Source organism: Tupaia chinensis, unplaced genomic scaffold (assembly GCF_000334495.1).
Source record: "Tupaia chinensis unplaced genomic scaffold, TupChi_1.0 Scaffold000362_1, whole genome shotgun sequence".
NCBI lineage: Eukaryota > Metazoa > Chordata > Mammalia > Scandentia > Tupaiidae > Tupaia > Tupaia belangeri.
The window spans coordinates 4,271,457-4,292,183 of NW_006159859.1; the positions used below are offsets into that span (position 1 = coordinate 4,271,457).

A 20,727-nucleotide genomic window follows, 5' to 3' on the forward strand; every position below is an offset into this window, starting at 1 on the left:
AAGGCCAAGAGCATTGTTAATGTGCAGCTCAGCAGAAACACACACCATCGGAACAAATTGTTAGAAAAAAATTAAATTAAAAAATTTTAGAAGTCAGGTTCATTGTCTTTAAATAACGTATACTGGGTGTAAGATCAACCAGTCTGTGTGAACATGTATGCCCATCCCAGCAGCTGACATGGAACCGTGGAAATGACCTTTCCTAAATCCACCTAATCTTAATGTCAAATCTAGAGTTGGAGGATGTCCTCTAAAACAGGTATAAAAATGACTTCACAGTGCACGAGAAGATGTACTAAAACTTGGCCACACAACCTTTATGCACATTAAGACTTAAGGTATTGGCCACTGTTCCTTACTATGTCTGAATGATTTTTTTTTTTTTTAAATTTGAGATTTAGAATTTAGTTTTAAATTAGTTGAGATGCTTTGGAAACACTTATATCTCGCTTAAAACCAAAGAAGGCAACTTCCATGCTAGTTTAAAATGGTTTCCAAATCAGAAGTAAAAAATAAACTGTAAGCCCATTATTTTGGGTATCATTTATACAGAAATGAAGGATTATCTTTAAAGATTTCCTTAGTATGCCAACCTCCTCCTTTCAAGATTTGGCTTTTTGTTTATATAATTTTTATACTTTAAAAATACCATTTAAAAAGGAAAAAAAGGTTTTTGTTCACACTAAATTTTCTTGTTAAATGTAGCCTAGCATTGCATTTTACCTAATTAGAAGAATCTAATCTTTCAAAATAACATGTACATGATAAACCCATACGATTTATATTTGTCAATTAAAAAATAACAATCTATTTTGGAATAGTGCAAAATCTTACCTTCTTTAACTAGAGGATTATGGAATACTAAACTCCTAGTTCCCAAAAAGATGTGTGTTTCTCTGTGCCAGTGTCCTTGGGAATATTTTCTATCTTTTCTTACTCATTATTCATTGCCTGCCTTTTATAATAACTGTTAGGAAATGCATCAAGTAAATTGTTACTAAAGTTCTCATATTTATGCTCTACCTTGCTTAGAATTCAAGATGGATTTGTCATTTTTCGGTGGTGGAAAATGTATAACCCGAAGCAGAAGCAACATGGTGAGTTTTTATTTTTCGTGTGTTTAACATGTTTGACATTATAATCAGAATTTTCATTTCTGGTCATTAGAATGTTTCACATTTTATTATATCTATAATTTTATTTTATATATAAAATTTTTTATTCATTTTTTTTCTCATGTACTAGACACAGGCAGAGAGACAGCACCCCAGCGGGTCCTGATGCTGCGAGCCACCCTGACCGTAGCCAGTCCCGGGTCATGACCCGGCAGCCCATGCCAGCAGTACACAGGGGGATCTCCAGCTGCAAACCCAGCACTTCCAGTGAGGGCCAGCTTCATAGGACGTTGCATTTTAGACTGTACCACCATCTGGCCCTTGTAATAAGAGATATTTTTAAAAGTTCTGGAATTCATAAAACTCTTGATTTTTTTTTTCCCCACTGCTTAGTTGAAAATCCTTTAGCAGCTTTCCTGTTGCCTGGTTAGCTTCAGTTACTTCAGCGGATTACTTATTCTCAGTATGACCTCTGTCCCTACTTCTAGCCTTGCCTCCTGCTATATCCATGGGCCAACCCATATTGCAGTCAAAATGGCACCCCTAGCCCTGTGATCTTTCTAAGGCACCTCATACTTTGAACTTCTGTACTGTTATTCATACTTCTACCTGATGCTGCTACTCATTTATCTACTGTGACAAGGATGAACAGAAAAGAAGGAATGGATGTCACATTCTGCCCCTTTTTCTTTTTTTTTCCTTGAGAGAGAGACTTTTGCTATAGGGGCATGAGCTCGGTGGAGAGACAGAAAGCAAGAGATCACCTCCTGGGATGGGGCAGGGAGGGTGGCCATGCCACCACCCCTTCTCCTCCATTCTCCTCTCAGGATTTTGGGTACACATGGACATGCACCAGGCAAGAGTTTCAAACCTCTGGACCCGTGACTTGAACTGCAGTCGCTCACTATGCCACCAGCTGGGCCCCCACTCTGCCTTTTGAGTTTGCTTTAATCATTGCAAATTTACCTTTCAGTCTCTTAGAATTTTCTCCCTAGATCTTTATTTTGTGACTCTAAGTGCTCCTGTCTTTGCCACTAACCCTCCTACTCTACATTAAACATATTCACAGTCTCAAAGAGGGTCGCCCCTGTCTTTATTTTCTAGAATAGCAGTTCTCAGACTTTTGATCTCCGAGATTCTTTACATTCTACTAAATCATTGAGCTTTTATTTATGTGAGTTATATCTACTTATATTTACTGCATTAAAAAAATTAAGCCTGAGGGCCCAGCAGATGGCATAATGCTTACACTACTGGAGTCCCACATAGTCAACCATGGTTCAAGTCCCAGACCTGGCGGCTTAAACTTCTTAAACACACACACCCAGGGTGTGTGTGTGTGTGTGAGTGTCCAAAATCCCAAGAGGTGAATGGAGAAGGGATTGTGGCATAGCCATCCTCCCTGGACAGTGATTTCTCACTTTCTATCTCTCTGGGCAAGCACACATGCTCTCAAAAAATAGATTATACCTGATCATTTTAGAAGTGTTTTCAATTCATTAAAAATATTGAGGCGGGCCAGCAGATGTTGTAATAGTTATGTTGCCGGACTCCTACGTAGTTGACAGCAATTCGAGTCCCAGACCTGGCAACTTAAAACTCACGCCAGGCGTGTGTGCATGTGTGCCCAAGATCCTGAGAGGAGAATGGAGGAGAAGGAATTGTGGTGTGGCCATCCCTGGTGAGTGATTTCTTGCTTTCTGTCTCTCTGGTGAATGCATATGCCCTATAGCAAAAATCTCTCTAAAAATAAAAAAAATTGATAATCTATTGTTTATTACGATAAATAACACTTTATGAAAGATAACTTTTCTAAAGCACCAATCATGAGGTACAGGATATGCAAATTTGAGGGATTCTAGTAGTCAATCAGAGCAAGATTTCGAAGGTCAGGTTTTTGGAAGGGAACCAATCATGGTAACTGTTTGCTCTCTGAGAAACCTCGGCAGACTCGCTGGTGCGCAGCCTCCCACACAAAATATTAAAGGAAAACAGTAGCATTGCTTTACATTTTACACATCTCTTTAATATTTGGCTTGGTAGAAGTCAACTGGATTCTCATTTATGTATCTGTGTTAAGTCTGTTAAGTACCCTATGTTGTGTTGCCTGTGAAAAACTCTACCATCCACTCGGAGAAAGATGGAATAAAGTCCAATTCCATAATAATACTATGAAAATAATCTTGACCTTTTGGACCTCAGGAAGAGTCTTTGGACTTTCCTCTGAAGGATTTCAGATGATGCTTTAAGAACTACTCTTTGGGGCCAGCAGGTAGCATAGTGGTTAAAGGTGCTAGACTCCCACATGGCCAATCATGTGTTGAGTCCTGAATCTGATGGCTTTTGAAACTCACACTGGGCGCATAGGTGTACATGCCCAAAATCCCAAGAGGAGAATGGAGGAGAACGGATTGTGGCATGGACATTCCCCTGAAAGTGTGAATTCTCACTTTCCCTCTCACAATCTGTCTCTGGAGAGTTCATGTAGCCTAGGGCAAAAACTTAAATGAAACAAACAAACAAACAAACTACTCTTCTAGGACTATCCCCTTAGCCTAGTGATTAAGTAAACTTGAACATTTTACTATGTGTAAAGTGGCTGTATTAGGGTAAAGTTTTACTTTATAAATGCTACTTCACTGCCCCTAAATATTTAAATTTTCCAATGATGTAATCAGAATCTAGAAATGTAGGTCTTTTTAGAAAGCCAAATTAAAACAGTAGTAATGTGGTAATACACAGCGGTGAAATGCAGTGCTCTTCAGGGCAGTCCCATGTGGGAGGTCGGCATTTCAGGTCCACAGTCCCCAATTACTACACTGGGCACGCACTGCCCATGGTCCAGGCCTGGTTGAAGGTCGGGGGTGGACTGTGGCAGTGGGACCCTGTTGGGAGTGTGCTCTCTCTCCCTCTCAATGACTTGATCATGCATGGGAGAAATGGGTGGACAGTTGTGGGAAAAAAAGAGCAGGAAGGAAAATAACAGTAACATCAGCTTTTCCTTTTGCCAGTGCTTTGTATTTATTTTAATATGCCTTTTTTAATTGTAGAATTCTATTTTAAACATAAATCATTGAGTTACTCTAACTATGAAAAAAGATTTGTCTGAAAACTTTGACTAAGGTTTTTTTCAAAGTTGATTAAAACTTGATGGAACTCTTTCAGGAAAAAAAACAAAAGAACCATAAAGAAAGCAAATTTCTCTCTGAACAGTGTTCCTATGGAGTTAAGGAACCTTGGAGAAAGAAAAGGTTAGGGGAGGTGGTGGTGAGGGGCACCCTGCAGAGGTGACCACCGAAGTATGACACAGGGTTCCTCTGGTTGTTGAAAAGATGTACCTCACATTTTCATCAGTCATCCTTCATGACTTGCTATGAATTTTTTATTTCTTTTATAATTAAAATTCTTAAAATGTTGGCTTTTTTTGTCATTGGTGTCCTTAGATCCAAAGGCAGAAACGAGATTGTATATCACGGTCAATGACTTTGAGTTTCATGTCTATAACCGTTCGGATCTTTACGGACGCCTTCAAGAACTGTTTGGTTTGGAACCAACAATAATTCCACCTAAGAAAGATGATGATAAAACACGGGAGAATGGAAGAACAAGAACCCAGTCCAAAATTGAACGGTTCAGTGTCACATTTCAATTTCATTCATCTCCAGCATTTAAATATTTGCCTTTATTAGAATTGTTGTTGTTTACCTAAACATAGCCTAATTTTTCTTCATAAATTAACTAAAACGTTTAATTATGTAAATAATTCTATAATTCTTTAAAACTTTAAATTATAGAGTTATGTAATAAAAAAAGTCCTGATTCATTTCTCCTACTTACCAGTCCTGCTTTCTTCCCTATTAACAACTGTAGTACTCTTACCAATTTGTCTTTTATCCTTTGAATGCATGTACATAAATACATATATATAATACTAATATATATATATTTAAATTGCATATTCAAATGCATGATTTTGCATTTTTCTAAAAATCATGTGGCATTATATAGCGTATATTGTTTCATAATTTGCGTTTGTATAGCAATATGTCTTTAAGATATTTACATATTTACAAATGATTCTTTAACAGGGTCAGCAAACTTGGACCTACAGGCCAAATCCCACTACTTGTTTTATAAATAAAGGGTTTTTTTTTTTTTATTTTAAAGGGAGAGTCTCTTGGTCCTCCCTGCTCAGCCTTCCGGCTGGGACTACAGGTGTATGCACCAGTACACCGGCAACTTCCGTAGATAGAATCTCACTGTGTTGCATCAGCTAGTCTCAGACTCACAACTCTCTTGCCCAGCCTTCCTGAGTCATTAAGATTCCATGCTGATACCATTGCACCAATATAGGTTGAACCAGGAAATGAAGCCAGGCCTCCCATATGGTCCCAGTCTGTGGAATACAGCATTTCCACAGCATGTGACACCATGACTGGGTTGTAAATAAAGTTTTATCGGAATGTAGCCATAGCAATTTACATATTGTCTATGGCTGCGTTTGTGCCATAGTGGCTGTCTTGACTAGATGAGCCATGTGATGGGCCACAAAGCCTGAAATATTTACTCTCTGGTCCTTTACAAAAAACGCTTGCTGACTTCTGGCATAGAATGCATGAAAAGAACTGTAGATGGTTGAAATATAGTTTGTTCTAATGTCCAAAGTATGGCCCTAGGGCAGTGAGAAAGGATTGTAAGGAAGTGAGGAATCCAAGAAATATCTGAAGATGATTAGCTTACTGACAGACTATCTTTATGGTGGGATGGAAGGAGGAAGGAGTAAAAAATAATAATAATAATAATATTAAGTCTAGAGGAGAAATGCTTCTGAAGGTAAAGATGAGTTTTAGTGTTTAGAGCGGATTTGGGCTGACTAAAACATATCGAGATGGAAAATACCCTGCTGCCATGTAAAGCTGTGAAGCTCTCAGAAAAAGGGAGGTCACATTTTTAGATGTACACATGAAATGATCTTTTTTGTATGTATCTTCATGAAGTTGTAATAATCCAAGTTTAACTCTTAGAACTTAATATTGTAGCATAAGTGTTTTGATAAGGTTTTTAGTATTGTTAACTATATTTTTAATGGTTAGGTAACATTCTTGAAAAGGGAGGACACCTCTTTCTGAGATAAGAGGGAAGAGAGAATGTTGGTATAGTTGTGTGTTAAAGTAATGAGCTACCAAGGAAAGATTGATAATGTTGAGAATAGGTATAATGCTTTATGCATTATATTTTATGTAAATGTTAGAAAATTAGTAAGCCATATAGAAATTAGAAATTAGTAACTAAATGAAATGACTCATATATCTTCCTGGAAAAATGAAAAATTCTTTAACAATTTTTAGATATGACAAGGGGAAAAATGAATTTGTAGAATACACTGTTGAAATAAAAATGGTTTTGATTTAAAATGAGACCTTGGCATCTGATAGAAAGTGAATGAATATGGAAGATTTATTGCTAAGCAAAGCAATTCAGACTGTGAATGAGAGGCATTGTATGTCCTCTTTTAATATACACTGAACGTCTGTACTCTATGGCAGAAACTGAGATTGTAAGGCATAAAAGCAAGGAAAACCTGTGGATACCAGAGGAAGTATGAGAGGAAGACTGGAAGTGGTGGGATGGGGTAGGGGGGATAAGGGAGGAATCAAGGGGGAAAAAAAATTCAGTAGACAAAAAAATTGAAAATGATTAGTTTGACAATATGTATGGTAATTTCTTTGACTAGACTAACCTACAGGGTATTCATGCTGGGGAAATTAATTTTCAGTGTTGTAAGGATATATAGTGATTGAATGTAAACAATTAAAAAGTACACAAAAAGCTAAAGCTTTATTTTTAAAAATAAAGGTGCTGATCATTAAGAGAAATAATACAGAGAAACACTTGAATACAATTTGGAATTTAAGAAATAGAATTTATGTCTAATATTCAAATTGTCTATACTATTCAAAATGTCTTTGATATTGACTTCAACCATCAATGTCAATTCCAGTCTCTTCTCCCTAACCCCAGAAAGAAAGAAAAAAAAAAAAAAACTTGTTTTTTTGGATAGTTGATGAGGACATTTACACCTCAAATGATTATTTTTGAGCACTGCAGGCTGTCTATTTTATTTATATCTTATCTTTTCTTGCCAGAGTTAAAGTGAAGACAGAATCTCAAGATCCCACATCTTCATGGAGATCACTTATTCCAGTCATAAAGGTCAATGTGAGCACAGTAAGTGAATTCTGCTTCAGCTGATGGTGGGTGGGTTCATAACATAGAGCCTTCTATTTTTGAAAATAAAATTTTCATGTAAGAAAAGTAATTTTGGAATTTTTTAGTTTCTATTTCTGTGAAGTGTGAAAGAATTACTTTAACACCAATCCTGTTTTAGGATAAATTAATTAGGCCTTAAAGACTGTTTATTCACAAGTGATTAAATTCCTCCCAATACTTTCAATTTCTTTAAATATGGGTCTAAATTGACCAAGGCATAAGTGAGCCAATAATGATACAGTGGAATTATTTCATTATTTTGTGAAATTATTACTATATCAGATAAGGAAGATACGTGGGTAGAATTTGCATGGTGTATTACCTTTTTATCTATTTTTAGGGACGTCTGGCCTTTGGGAATCATTACCAACCTCAGACTCTGTGCATCAATTTTGATGATGCTTTCTTAACTTACACTACAAAACCACCTTCAAGTCATCTGGACCAATTCATGCATATCGTGAAAGGAAAGCTTGAAAACGTCCGAGTCATGCTTGTTCCTAGTCCACGTTATGTTGGTCTTCAAAATGATGAGTAAGAAAATCTTGTAACTATAATAAGTAACTTCTTCATGGCTACTATAGATATCAGCTAGTACCTTTACTAGCCTTTTCATTTCTTTGCTACAAGAAGTGCAGTAATTAAGTATATTTCTCTGTCAAGCAGTGTGTGCTTGCATACCCTACAACCCAACAAGATGGAGAAATGGGGGAGAAGGATTGTGGCTTGTCCATGCCCCAATGGGAGGTGCTTTCTCCATTTCCCTCTCCCTGTATCTCTCTGCAAATGCATGTACCCTATGGCAAAAAATAAAGTAAAATATAAAAACTAATTTCTTTCATTTAAAACTTAAAATGGAAAATATAAAACCAATTATCTTCTATCTTGGACTAATTTACTGATAAATTTTCAGTACCATTTTATTTAGTCTAATATAACATAGCCATTTTTAAGGATGATTGTGTGAAAGGTGTTTTTAGGTTTTGAAGATGCAGCTCCTGATGCGCTTTTTAGTTTCCTTCCTTTTGTTTTTACCGATTACCACCATAACTAGGGTGCTGAACATTTCATATTCCAGCGATGTATTTAGCTTGCCCCTCCTCCTCCCCCTCCTCCTTGCAGGCCGCCAAGGTTAATGGGAGAGGGCTTCGTGGTGATGCAGTCGAATGATGTGGACATCTACTACTACATGGACGAGCCAGGTATCACTTCTGCTTCTGCAGTCCTGCTCCATAGATACCGTTGTTCCATCTATGAAATACCACTATCTAGTGATACTTGAAATATCCTTAGGATGTAAACAAGCACCAGTAAATGAAATGGTTAATGCCATTATATGGGTTTCTGCCTGAAAAATATATGTCATTGTTCAAAAATTGAGTATTTGGTCCTTTAGACTAAAAGAACAGAATGATCCTCCTTTCTTTTTTATTGATGACCTTAGAGATTGAGAGTCCTAATGACCATGAATGAAAATCTTTAGAAAAATGTGGTGATAGGGCTGACCCCATAGCCTAGGGCGTTAAGTGCTGTGCAGAGGAAGCTCGATGCACACGATTGGGCACACACACACATGCCCACGATCCTGACAGGAGGGAGGGATGGAGGGGAAAAAGAATGCAGCTTGACTAGTCACCATGGGCGTGCGGGTACTTCCTTGCTCTCCCTCTTCCTCTTTTGGACTCTTTTCTTTTTTTTTTCCTCTCTCTCTCATGTATACACATGTGTACACACATAACCTCAGGCCAAAAAAAATAATACTGTGATGATAGTTAAGGTAAGTTCATTTTAACTTAGAAAAATAAATCAAAATATATTAGATTTAAAGTTTTAAAGATTGATATCCAGCTGCAGTGCTTGACTGATTGTTTCCCATTTTATAAAAATATTTATGGTATTAACTCCTTTTTCAAAAAATATTTCTGATCTTTTATACCTTTTTGGGTTTATGAGGTCAGAGTATTTTCAAACTAAAGCTTTGATGGTCTTTGCCTTTTTACTACGTTGACATTTGCATTAATGATGTAAAAGCAATGGTTTAAAAGCTATGGTAGGGGGTTAGCAGGTGGTACCATGGGTAAGGTACTGGACTCCCATATGGCTGACCACAGTTCAAGTCCTGACCCTGGTGGCTAGAAAATCATGCCAGGTGCCACATGTGTGACCACAATCCCGAGGGGAGAATGGAGCAGAAGGGATCACAGCATGACCATCCCCCTGGGGGTGATTTCTCACTTCCTCTCTCTCATTCTCTCTCCCTCCCTACCTCTCCCTTCCTCTGTCCAGTGAGCGCATGCACCCTATGGCCAAAAAAAAAAGAAAAGAAGCAACGGTGGGTAAAACTGCTAGTGCTTTAGCACACATCAAGGCAGTGTCTGGACTGTGCCAGTAGTTGTGTTTTTTACTGCTACACATGATCACAGTAAAACAAAAAATGCCATTAATACATGAAAAATTCCTTGATTAAGCAGAAGCAAATGATATTGGCCCTATAAAGCCTTCTTCATCTGTGGTGTGACCATCAGGAAGTACACACAAAGCACTCCTGCTGTCTACCAAAGTATGCTGTGTGCCGAGGGCAAGCCCCTGTGTGACTGAGTTGCAAGCTGCACTGTTTGCTTTATTCATGAACACCTGTTTGTTTGAAAGAATTGGGACATACTATGGGTTTTGAGCTTTCATGTGGAAATCAGAATTTGGGAAAATGTGAGTCTGCCACTGTGAGCTGAATATCATTCTAATGACCGCTTTTGTGATTTCACCAATGATAGAACCAACAGGAGTTTCAACGTTTAATATGAAATTTGTCAACAGTTAAAAAAATATGCGTAACTGACCAATTATTTTTCAATGACCAATGTGTGATGATACAAAGTCATTCACGGAGAACAGATTGATTCAAAATGCAAGAGAGACTAGTAGGTTTTAATATAATAGAGTATGAAGTTCAGTGATGTGGCTTCATATTCTGTATTGTACCCAGTGTTTAAGAAACTACCACTTGTTGAATCTTTTTTTTTTTTTTTTGGGGGGGGGGGGGGTTTTTGCTATAGGGTTCATGCACTTGCCAGAAAGACAGAGAGAGACAGAGAGACAGAAAGCAAGAAATCCCCCCCCCCCCCCAGGGGGGATGGCCACGCCGCAATCCCTTCTCCTCCATTCTCCTCTCAGGATCTTGGGCACACACACACATGGGCCTGGTGTGAATTTACGTCACCAGGTCTGGGTCTTGAACCGCAGTTGACTACATGGGAGTCCAGCAACATAGCCATTACACCAACTGCTGACCCCAACCACTTGTTGAATCTTATGTAGTATCAAAGTTAGAATATCCAAAATTACCTGAAAAGTAACTTTTCCCCTTTCTGTCTATTCATCTGTATGTGGCCAGATTTTCTTCAGATCCCTTAAATTGATACAGAAACAGTTGTGAGAATCTGTTTTCTATTAATGTAGACATTAAATAAATTATAAAGTAACAGTTCTAAGTCATTTTGTCTTATTCCTCATTAAAGCAAAATTTAAAATTAACTTTTTTTAAATTAAAATAGTTATTTGGGGCCAGCTGGTGGCATGGTGGAGGTAGCTGGATCCCACATGGCCAACTACATGGTTCAAGTTCCAGACCTGGTGGTTTGAAAAATATATTTGAAAAATCCCAAGAGGAGAGTGGAAGATAAGGGATTACAGCTTGCCCATCCCTCCAGGAGGATGATTTCTCATTTTCCCTCTCTGTCTCTCTCCTTCCACCTTCCTCCCTCTCTGACAAGCACATATACCTTATAGCAAAAAAAACCCAAACAAACAAACAAAAAACTGAAAAACAAACAAAAACAACCCCCACACATATATACATATATTAAATTATTTTTTATTTTCATGTAACAATTGCATTAAATTTTGTTAAATATGTCACTATGTCAATATGTAATGAGCTTATTTTAAAAATAACATTTTTTAAAATATTGGATTTTAATTTTAAATAGTAATTTTGATAGTAAAGTTTATTTTCATACAGAAAAAAAAATACTCTGAAGTTCCCAGTAATTTTTAAGAGTGTGAATGTTTCTTGAAGACAAAAATTTTAGATGTGATCTAAGGAAACTTTTTAATGGTCATTTTAAATAACTGCCTTTATATTGTATGTTCTGAAATACATAGGACTTGTTCCAGAGGAAACAGAAGAAAATATTGAAGGAGAAATGAGCAGTGAGGATTGCAAATTGCAAGACTTACCTCCCTGTTGGGGACTGGATATAGTTTGTGGTAAAGGAACAGACTTTAATTATGGACCCTGGGCTGATAGGCAGAGGTATTTGAGCAAATGATTTCTAATAAGTCTTTTAAATGTATTAAATAGTACCATACTTTTTTTTTTAATTAAAAGCTAACATTTTTTATAAACTATTTTGTTATGGCAGAGTTAAGCTATCACTAAACATTTGAATCAAATAATAACTTGCTTGTGAAGAAACTGCAAACAAGTTCACCTCAATGGTGGAACTAATTCATTAAAAAGGTGGTTCCCGGGACAAACAGATGGTGTAATGGTTACATCGCTGGACTCCCACATGGTTGACTGCAGTTTGAGTTCGAGACCCAGCGGCTTAAAGCTCGTGCTGGGCGCGCGAGTGTGCGTGCCCAAAGTCCCGAGAGGGCAATGGAGAAGGGATTGCGGCATGGCCATCCTCCCTGGGGGGTGATTTCTCACTTTCTGTCTGTCTCTGTCTCTCTTGAGCAAACGCATCCTTTTGCAAAAATCTCTCCAAGGAAAAAAAGAAAAGATGGCTCCTATTATTTTTCTTTCATATTTAATAAATAGTAGTTTATTTATTGACTCTACTGTACCCCAAGGATTGTTGGGGAATGAGAATTTAGAAATAGATACGTAATATTTCAATTATAGTGGGGGAGAAAAAATCCAAGAGTTTTATTAAGTGCAGTCATAGCTAAGAAAAGAGTCTTGGTGAAGAACCTAGAAAAGTTCTGTGGTAGTTTGCTGGGGCTGCTCTAACCAGGTACCACAGCCATGTGCCTTAAACTAAAGAAATGTATTTTCTCACAGTCCTGGAGGCTATTAGTCTGAGATCAAACATTTCTGATCTTTTATACCTTTTTGGGAGAGTGATTGTGAGGTCAGAGTATTTTCAAAGTAAAACTAGGATGGTCTTTGCCTTTTTATCATGTTGACGTTTGCATTGATGGTGTGAAAGCAATCGTTTAAAAGCTATGGCTGGGAGCTAGCAGGTGGAACAGCGGTTAAGGTACTGGTTAAGGTACCTGGCTGACCACAGGTGGGTTCCTTCTGAGCACTTCCTGTATCCCAGGCCTTCCTCCTTGGCTTATAGATGGCCGTTGTCTCCCGGTATCTTCTCATGGTCTTCCACTTGTATATCTCTGTGCAGAACTTCCTCTTCCTCTAAGGACACCAGTCATAGCAGATTAGGACACACCCTAATGACCTCATTTAAACTCAGTTACCTCTATAAGACACATCTCCAAACTGTAACATTCTGTGGTCCATCGTAACATCCTGTAGATTAGGACTGACACAGAGGAGTTTTTAGGACACAATTCAGCTCATTACAGATACTGATATTAAAGATTAGTAGAGAGAATTAGGACAGGCTTATTGGTAGAGGTGACGTGTAAATTGAACCTTGAAAGATAAAGTGTTACCCAGGGAACGAGGAGGGGAGTGAATAATAGGGATTGCCCTGTGGGGAACAGTTTTGCGAATGTATGAGGAAAATGGAAAACTGTCCTATAGCTTTCCGCAGGTAGTTGAGAGTACTCAAGTACTCAAGTATGGATTTTGCACTGGAGATCATGGGATGTATCAGAAAGGTTTAGTATTAGTTTTTTAAAAAATTAATGTTAAATAACTTTAATTTTTAATGGATTTCGAACTTTTTTTTCTACTTACAAAGAATTTTAAAGGAGGGGCCATTTATATTTTTATGTAAGCAGATATTGCTTAAAGTTAGTATTGTCCTTTGATTCATGAGGTAGCTTCCTTGAATAGAGAAGTACAAGCCACCAAGTCATTCACTGAAATACGTTACTGGGCCATTGATAAATGAATGTAAGTGCTGATGCTGACTCTTGATGTGCTGACTTCCATGCTTTTTTCATTGTAAAAAGTACTAACTCTCTAGGCTCATTAAAACAATTGAATACTTTGTCAAGCACTATGTCCTATTAACCCCTCATTTATGGGGATATCTGCCGCATTAAATAGCTAATCAACATTTCTATAAGAAGTGAATATTAGAAAATCCTTGCTTTATACTAATACCATACTCCACTAAATTCTGGGTTAGATTATTTATTAAACTTGAAAAAAAAGCCTTTAAAATTTTAGGTTAAACATCTGATACTTTCCATATTACTGAATTTTAAGTTTCCTTTTATAATAAAAGCTTTTCTATAAGTCATGCTATATTTGAGATGTAACAGTTGAAAATGATGGTTTTTACTTTCTTTTTAAATTTTTTTTTTTAAATTGTATTTATTGTAGGGGGAGTGCACTTGCCAGAGACAGGGAGAAATTACCCTTCAGGCAGGAAGGCCAGGCTACAATCCCTTCTCCATTTTCCTCTTGGGATTTTGCACATGTGCCCAGTGTGATTTTTAAGCCACCAGGTCCAGACTAGAACCACAAGAGTTGGCCTTGTGGGATCCAGACCTCAACCTCCCTGCCACTTGCTGGCCCCAGTTTTTACATTCTGTTAAGTAATAAAGCTAAATCTGTTACAACTGTTCAGAAATCTAAAGAAAAATTTAATTTCTTTCGCTAACAAAACAGTTTGAGAGGAAAAAATTAGGATAATGCTTTAGCACAGACACGTGAAATATTTTTCAATCTTTAGAAATTGCATAATTTTATTATGTATATTTTAAAAGGCATTAGGGTAGGACCAGCACTTGACATGGTTTTTAAGGCTCTAGATCCATCCCACATGGTCAACTGTACAGTTCAAGTCCTGGACCCATTGGCTTGAGAAACATACTTGGCAGGGACCAGCAGTTAGTGTAATGGCTATGTTGCTGGATTCCCATGTAGTTGACCGCGGTTCAAGTCCCGGACCTGGTGGCTTAAACTCACACCAGGCATGTGTGCATGCGTGCCCAAGATCTCGAGAAGAGAATGGAGGAGAAGGGATTGCAGTGTGGTCATCCCCCCACCCCCGGGGGGGTGATTTCTCACTTTCTATCTGTCTGTCTGTCTCTGTCTTTCTGGCGAGCGTATGCGCCCTATAGCAAAAACCTCTCAAAAAAAAAAAAAAAAAAAAAGAAAGAAAAAGAAAAGGAAAAAGAAACATACCTGGCATGCGTGCATGTGTGCCCAATATCCTGAGAGGAGAATGGAGGAGAAGGGATTGTGGCATGGTCATCCATCCTGAAGGATGATTTCTCATTTTCCCTCTCTCTCTCTTTCTGTGGAGAATGCCCAATGGCAAAACCAAAAAAAAAAAAAAAAAAAGTACTAGGCTATATTTACACAAAAAACAGACTACATTTTAAAAAATATGTAGTCATATTCATTTTGGGAATGGTCTTGTGTTAAACAGAAAAATGTTGCTGAAGTTAATGCAAACTAGAAATAGGAATCTCTGAATGCTTTCTGTAGATTCTTCTACTGCTGGGTAAGAACAGCAATTCATTTCTTTTTTTAAATTTTTTTAATGTGTTTTATTTAGTGTATTGTTATTATTATTCAACTTGACAAGAGAGAGACAGAGTGAAAAAGAGAAAGTAAGCCTCCAGGTCCAGGAATCAAACTGCAGTTGACATATAGGAGTCGAGCATCCCAATCAGCATGCCATCTTCCTGCACCAGTAATGCATTTCTTAACCTGGGATTATAAAAACTATTTAAAATGTTTATTTAAAGAAAGAAAGAAAGAAAAAATATTTTTTCATGTTTTTTTCACTAATGTAGTAAATAATTGTTTCCACAGTTAGGTGTACTAAAGGTCTTACATAGCCATTTCCTTTTCTCCTTTCACATACTGATTTTCTGCACAAAAATGAGTTGCAGTTAGCAATGAATAGTAAGTTCAGTTTTCTTAGCATCCATCTATTGCTGTAAGAAAAATAGGAAGAGGTTTCAACTATTTTGCTACTGATAGTTCACTTAGTAATGTGAGAAGTTGTTGATCTCTGATATAGCATAATTTTAACTTCTAGAGTTTGATGTCAATTTTACTTTTGCACGATTTTCTGAATCTTTAAGATATTATCCAGCTTTTCCTTCATGATTTTCTTAACTTATTTTTTTTTTTAAGAGGTCTTTTTTTTTTTTTTTCTTTTTTTTTTTTTTCTTTTTTTGGGGAGGTTTTTGCTATAGGGCGCGTGCGCTCACCAGACAGACTGAGAGAGACAGAGAGACAGAAAGCGAGAAATCACCCCCCAGGGGGGATGGCCACGCTGCAGTCCCTTCTCCTCCATTCTCCTCTCAGGATCTTGGGCACACATGTACACACGCCTGGCGTGAGTTTAAGCCACTGGGTCCGGGACTTGAACCGCGATCGACTACATGGGAGTCCAGCGACATAGCCATTACACTAACTGCTGGTCCCTTAACTAATTTTCATTACAGAGTTTAAGTGCAAACTGTTTTGTAGGTGATCATTATAATGCTAACATTCCTTACATTGTCATTTCACTGCAAATGCTTTCACGTGTGTTTTCCCACTTGATGCTTGCTGGGTGAGAACAACAATTCATTTCTTTTTTTTTAAGTAACTCTGCCTTTGATAGCCTTAGTCTCCTGTGCTTGCATGTCTTAGAGAACACATTTGCAGGACTTTATTTTTCCTTCACACATTTTAATTTAATGATGGCAGGTTATAGGTTGTTCTGCTCATCTAATTTTTCTTAGTCTTGTTTACTCTTCAATGCTTCCCATTTAAAAGCCATTAATTGGCATCATCTGAATATATGAATAAAATCATACTAATATTCCCTTGTGTACAAGATTCTTACTGAAAATTTCTAGTGTTGTTTCATTTTTGTCATATGATAAAGGGCTGCAAATGCATGGGAGCCTTAGCCCTCAAACACCTATTTGCTTCTTAAAAGTCTATTGCTCTTTAGCTCTTATAGATTAAATATGGTGATTGTGAAAATAATAGAAATAATAGCCACTCTTCTGTGTACCGTGCACTGCTCAGTCTTTTCCACATATGTTGTCATTTAATCCTCAGAACCGCCCAGTGAAACAAGTGTTATTCCTGCATTACAGATCAGGAAGCAGTCCACTTACCTTGAAAGATGAAATAACTTATCCAGGATGAAGCATGGTTCAGATTCAGCTAGTCTCTGTTGTTTCTTTCTTTGCCATTTGGACAACTGATATAGTTGTAGGGAGTTTTTCATTTCTCACGGTACATTTAAATAGTGCAAATTTGGTCTTATGTCTCATTTGATAATAGTGTATTTCTTAAAGTGCTCACAGTCCTTGATCTCTTTAAGTATAAACCATTGAAGAAAACTGTCTAATTATCAAATGGGATAGAAATAATATAATATAACAATATAAATTTGGAATACTGATTCGGGTATTTTTGTTTGGATAACGTTTCACTATTTTTTCTATCTCTTTGTGTAGAGACTGTTTATGGAAGTTTTTCTTTCCACCTGATTATCAAGTTCTGAAAGTTTCTGAAATTGCACAGCCTGGAAGACCAAGACAGATACTTGCTTTTGAACTACGAATGAATATTATTGCAGATGCCACTATTGACTTGCTATTTACCAAAAATAGGGTAATTATTATATTAAGATAGTAGGAAATAGTGTTAAAAATTTGAGCATTATTTTCCAAGAATTTTTCGAGTGACTAATCTTCTATTTAGATTAATTTCTATGAACTTTTTTCTCCTTAAGCAATTATGTGTATGTTATTTTCATCATAATTTTATCAAATGCTGAGTATTAGAAAGAAATGAATAATAATAGACCTTGCTGTTGTATTCTGGTTTATTTTCTCCTTTAGATGTGGCTAAACTGTTTCAGTGTATTTTTGATATAAATTTGCACTTGACTTCTTAGAAACTTTTAATATTCATTTAATGTCATTAATAACTGAGTATGATTATAGTGGATGTTTTATGTAATTACCCTTTTTTTTGGTAGGAAACAAATGCTGTACATGTAAATGTAGGAGCTGGCTCATATTTAGAAATTAATATTCCAATGACAGTTGAAGAAAATGGTAAGTTGTGATGATTACTTTTCTGTTTTAAATGATTAGGAGATAATATATAACTAATTCAGTTTGTTAACACCTTTAGACTAACAGGAATAGAGTTTTTCTTTTGCAACTTGTTATTACATTTCAGTGTGCTCATAGTTTAAGGGTAAATATAAAATGATTAAATCCTTTGAGCAACTAGAGAGATGGGAGCACTTTCTAAACAAATTTGACCTTTGAATTTTATGTGATTATTTTATTTATTTTTTTTTTGGAGAGGTTTTCGCTATAGGGCACATGCGCTCACCAGAAGGACAGAGAGAGACATAGAGACAGAAAGCGAGAAATCACCCCCCGGGGGTGGGGTAGCCATGCCACAATCCCTTCTCCTCCATTCTCCTCTCGGGATCTTGGGCACGCATGCACACATGTCCAGCATGAGTTTACGCCGCCGGGTCCAGGACTCAAACCGTGGTCGACTACATGGGAGTCCAGCGACATAGCCATTACGCTAACTGCTGGTCCCGAATTTTATGTGTTTATTAGCCTGTATTCTTTGCTTAGTAGGGCTGAGCATAATTTGGTTAATGTGTGTTTTTCTCTTAAACTATTGTATGATGAGAGCAGGAGCTGTGTCTTTTTTTTTTTTTTTAAAGAATTATCTATTTAATTTTATTATTTTAAAATTTTCTGTAGGGCATATGAGCTCACAGGAGAGAGAGGAAGAGAGAGAGAAGAAAGTACAAAAGCAAATCATCTTGTTTGGTACTTGAACTGCATTCGGCCACTTGGGAGTCCAGCGCCTTAACTACCTGCTACCTGCTGGTCCCCACTACGTCTTTCTTTTCTCAGGTGTTGCCTTAGTGCTAAACCCATTACCTGGCATATGCACAATAATCGACTGAGTCACTAATAGGCTTTATTTTAGATTATATTGTTAATATATTTTGTCAGAGAATAAGTTGGGTACTTTGAATAGCATAACTTTAAGAAAAGAGATCATTTCATTTTTAAATATTTAATAATGCCCTCAGAGCTATAATTTTATCTGCACTAATTTAAGCATATTATATATTTGAATTTGGACATTGACACAAGTTAATCAACAATGTGAATAAATATTTGTTTGATTTGTCAAATTATATAGATTTATTCATTTTGCCTTCTTTCTCCAATCTTCTTATTATCTTTGTCATTGATAACAGGATAGAATTCTCTTTGCTTATTCACTTTCTTGAGCGTAAAGAGAATAACTTACTCGTATTTTAAAATCACTAATGAGCAAAGTTACTGTTGCTAAATAAAATTAATTTTTATGTAATTCCTAGCTCTCCTTTCTTGGTTGTCTTCTATTTTGGTGCTCCTATGAGAGAAAGCAGGCAGAGGGGTTGACCAGGTTCATTAGCTTGTGGTAGCATAGCTTAGATAATCAGTTTGAAAAGTGGCCAGGAGTGGCATTGTCTGTCTTTCCCCCATAACTTTGAGGGCATTTTAGTGAAGAACTCAACCTTAGCTCATGATGAAAGAATAATCAGCCAGCAGGTGATATGGTGCTTGAGGTGCTGGATTCCCACAGGGCCAGCTGCAGTTTGAGTCCTGGACCTGATAGCTTTCTCTGTCTTTGTCTCTCCGTGGCGAGCACATGTCTCTCCATTTAAATAAGTAAAAATAAAGTGTACCTTAAAGTGTTGTTACCAAGATTTAAAAAAAAAAAAAGAATAGTCATACTAAGTCTTGAAAGACAGTACGTGAGCTTTTCTAGGACTATTCAGAGTCGGCAGTTGGAAGGAGCACCTTTGGAAAAGGCTGGGTTACAGGTGTATGGTGGAGGGGATAAAGGCAGTCAAGAGTTGCACAGAATTGATAACTCTTCAATTAAAGGAGTGCTTTTCCCTTTTTCAGCTTATGAACCACATAGGAAAAATACTTGTACACTTGTAGGATGTGTGTAACATTGTGCAGATATTGGTGTGCTGGGGTAAAGGGAGCACCTGAGGACTGAGGGGATCAGTCTCAAGCACACCTGCTGTGAAGCTGGGATTTAGTGCCACCCCATCCTGGCTGTGGTAGTGTGAGTGAACGAAGAGTGTAAGGAAAGCCAAGTCAAGTTCTTCGGTGTAAAGGTTAAGAGGCTGTTAAGATGACTGTTTGAAAGAGAAAATAGAATTAGGTCCTATGCAAGAACAATATATAACTACAAACAAACAAATTTAAAACTTTTTTGAGAGATTAAGGTGTTTGAGGAAAAAATGCCCAGAAGAAGGGTGCATATGGAACTAGCTGTATAATAATGACCATAAAATTAGCGTTCACGGAAGGGGATTCATCAAGAAAGGAAGTGTTCAATACTCTAAACTTATTGCTTTAGTTGACAATGGGCTTATTGTTGGGAAACTGTTATAACATGCAGAATAGATGTTTAAAAATTCATTATATATGGGACCAGCAGGAGGCATGGTGGTTAAGGCACTGGACACTCCCACATGGCCGACCAGGGTTCATGTCCTGAATCTGGTGACTTGCTTTCTCACTTCATCTCTCTTTCACTCTCACCCTCTTTCTCTCTCTGGTCAAATTAAAAAATAAATGAATGAATAAATAAAATAAAATAAATATTAAAAAAAGAAAACTAGGTCTTTAAAAAAATTCATTATATAAGGGATAATTAAAGGTGATGAAAATATCTACCCCTGAGTTAGTAGAAGAGGAAATGCGAGTTATCTAACACAGTTGATAGCTATTGCTTAGAGAATAGACTTACAGGGTTTTTTTGTTTGGTTTTGTTTTTTTGAGATTTTTGCTGTAGGGCACATACACTCGACAGAGAGACAGTGAGACAGAGACACAGAGACAGAAAGTGAGATGGCCAAGGGAGATGGCCACACTACAGGCCTTTCTACATTTTCCTCTCGGGATCTTGGGTACACATGCACATGTGCCTAGTGTGAGTTTTAAGCTGCCGGGTCCAGGACTCAAACCACGGTCAACTATGTGGGAATCCAGTGACATAACTATTACATCATCTACCGGTCCCTGGACTTACAGATTTGCACTGCAAAGCAAAATTAGTATAGGTATTATATGGAGATGGAACTTTCTTATTTCAAAGTTATCAAAAATCAGAAGTATCACCTCTTATGTT

General features: G+C 37.2%; 1 protein-coding gene across 1 annotated transcript in view; it reads left to right on the forward strand.

Annotated features, from left to right (window-relative positions):
• BLTP1 (bridge-like lipid transfer protein family member 1) overlaps positions 1-20,727 on the forward strand; it is a gene marked incomplete in the record, with an annotated part of 179,272 nt that overhangs the window by 17,061 nt on the left and 141,484 nt on the right. Inside the window, 8 exon segments of the mRNA XM_027773678.1 lie at positions 1,033-1,097; positions 4,559-4,745; positions 7,262-7,343; positions 7,726-7,919; positions 8,508-8,587; positions 11,547-11,697; positions 17,001-17,157; positions 17,528-17,606. Coding sequence (XP_027629479.1) covers positions 1,033-1,097; positions 4,559-4,745; positions 7,262-7,343; positions 7,726-7,919; positions 8,508-8,587; positions 11,547-11,697; positions 17,001-17,157; positions 17,528-17,606 — 995 coding nt within the window.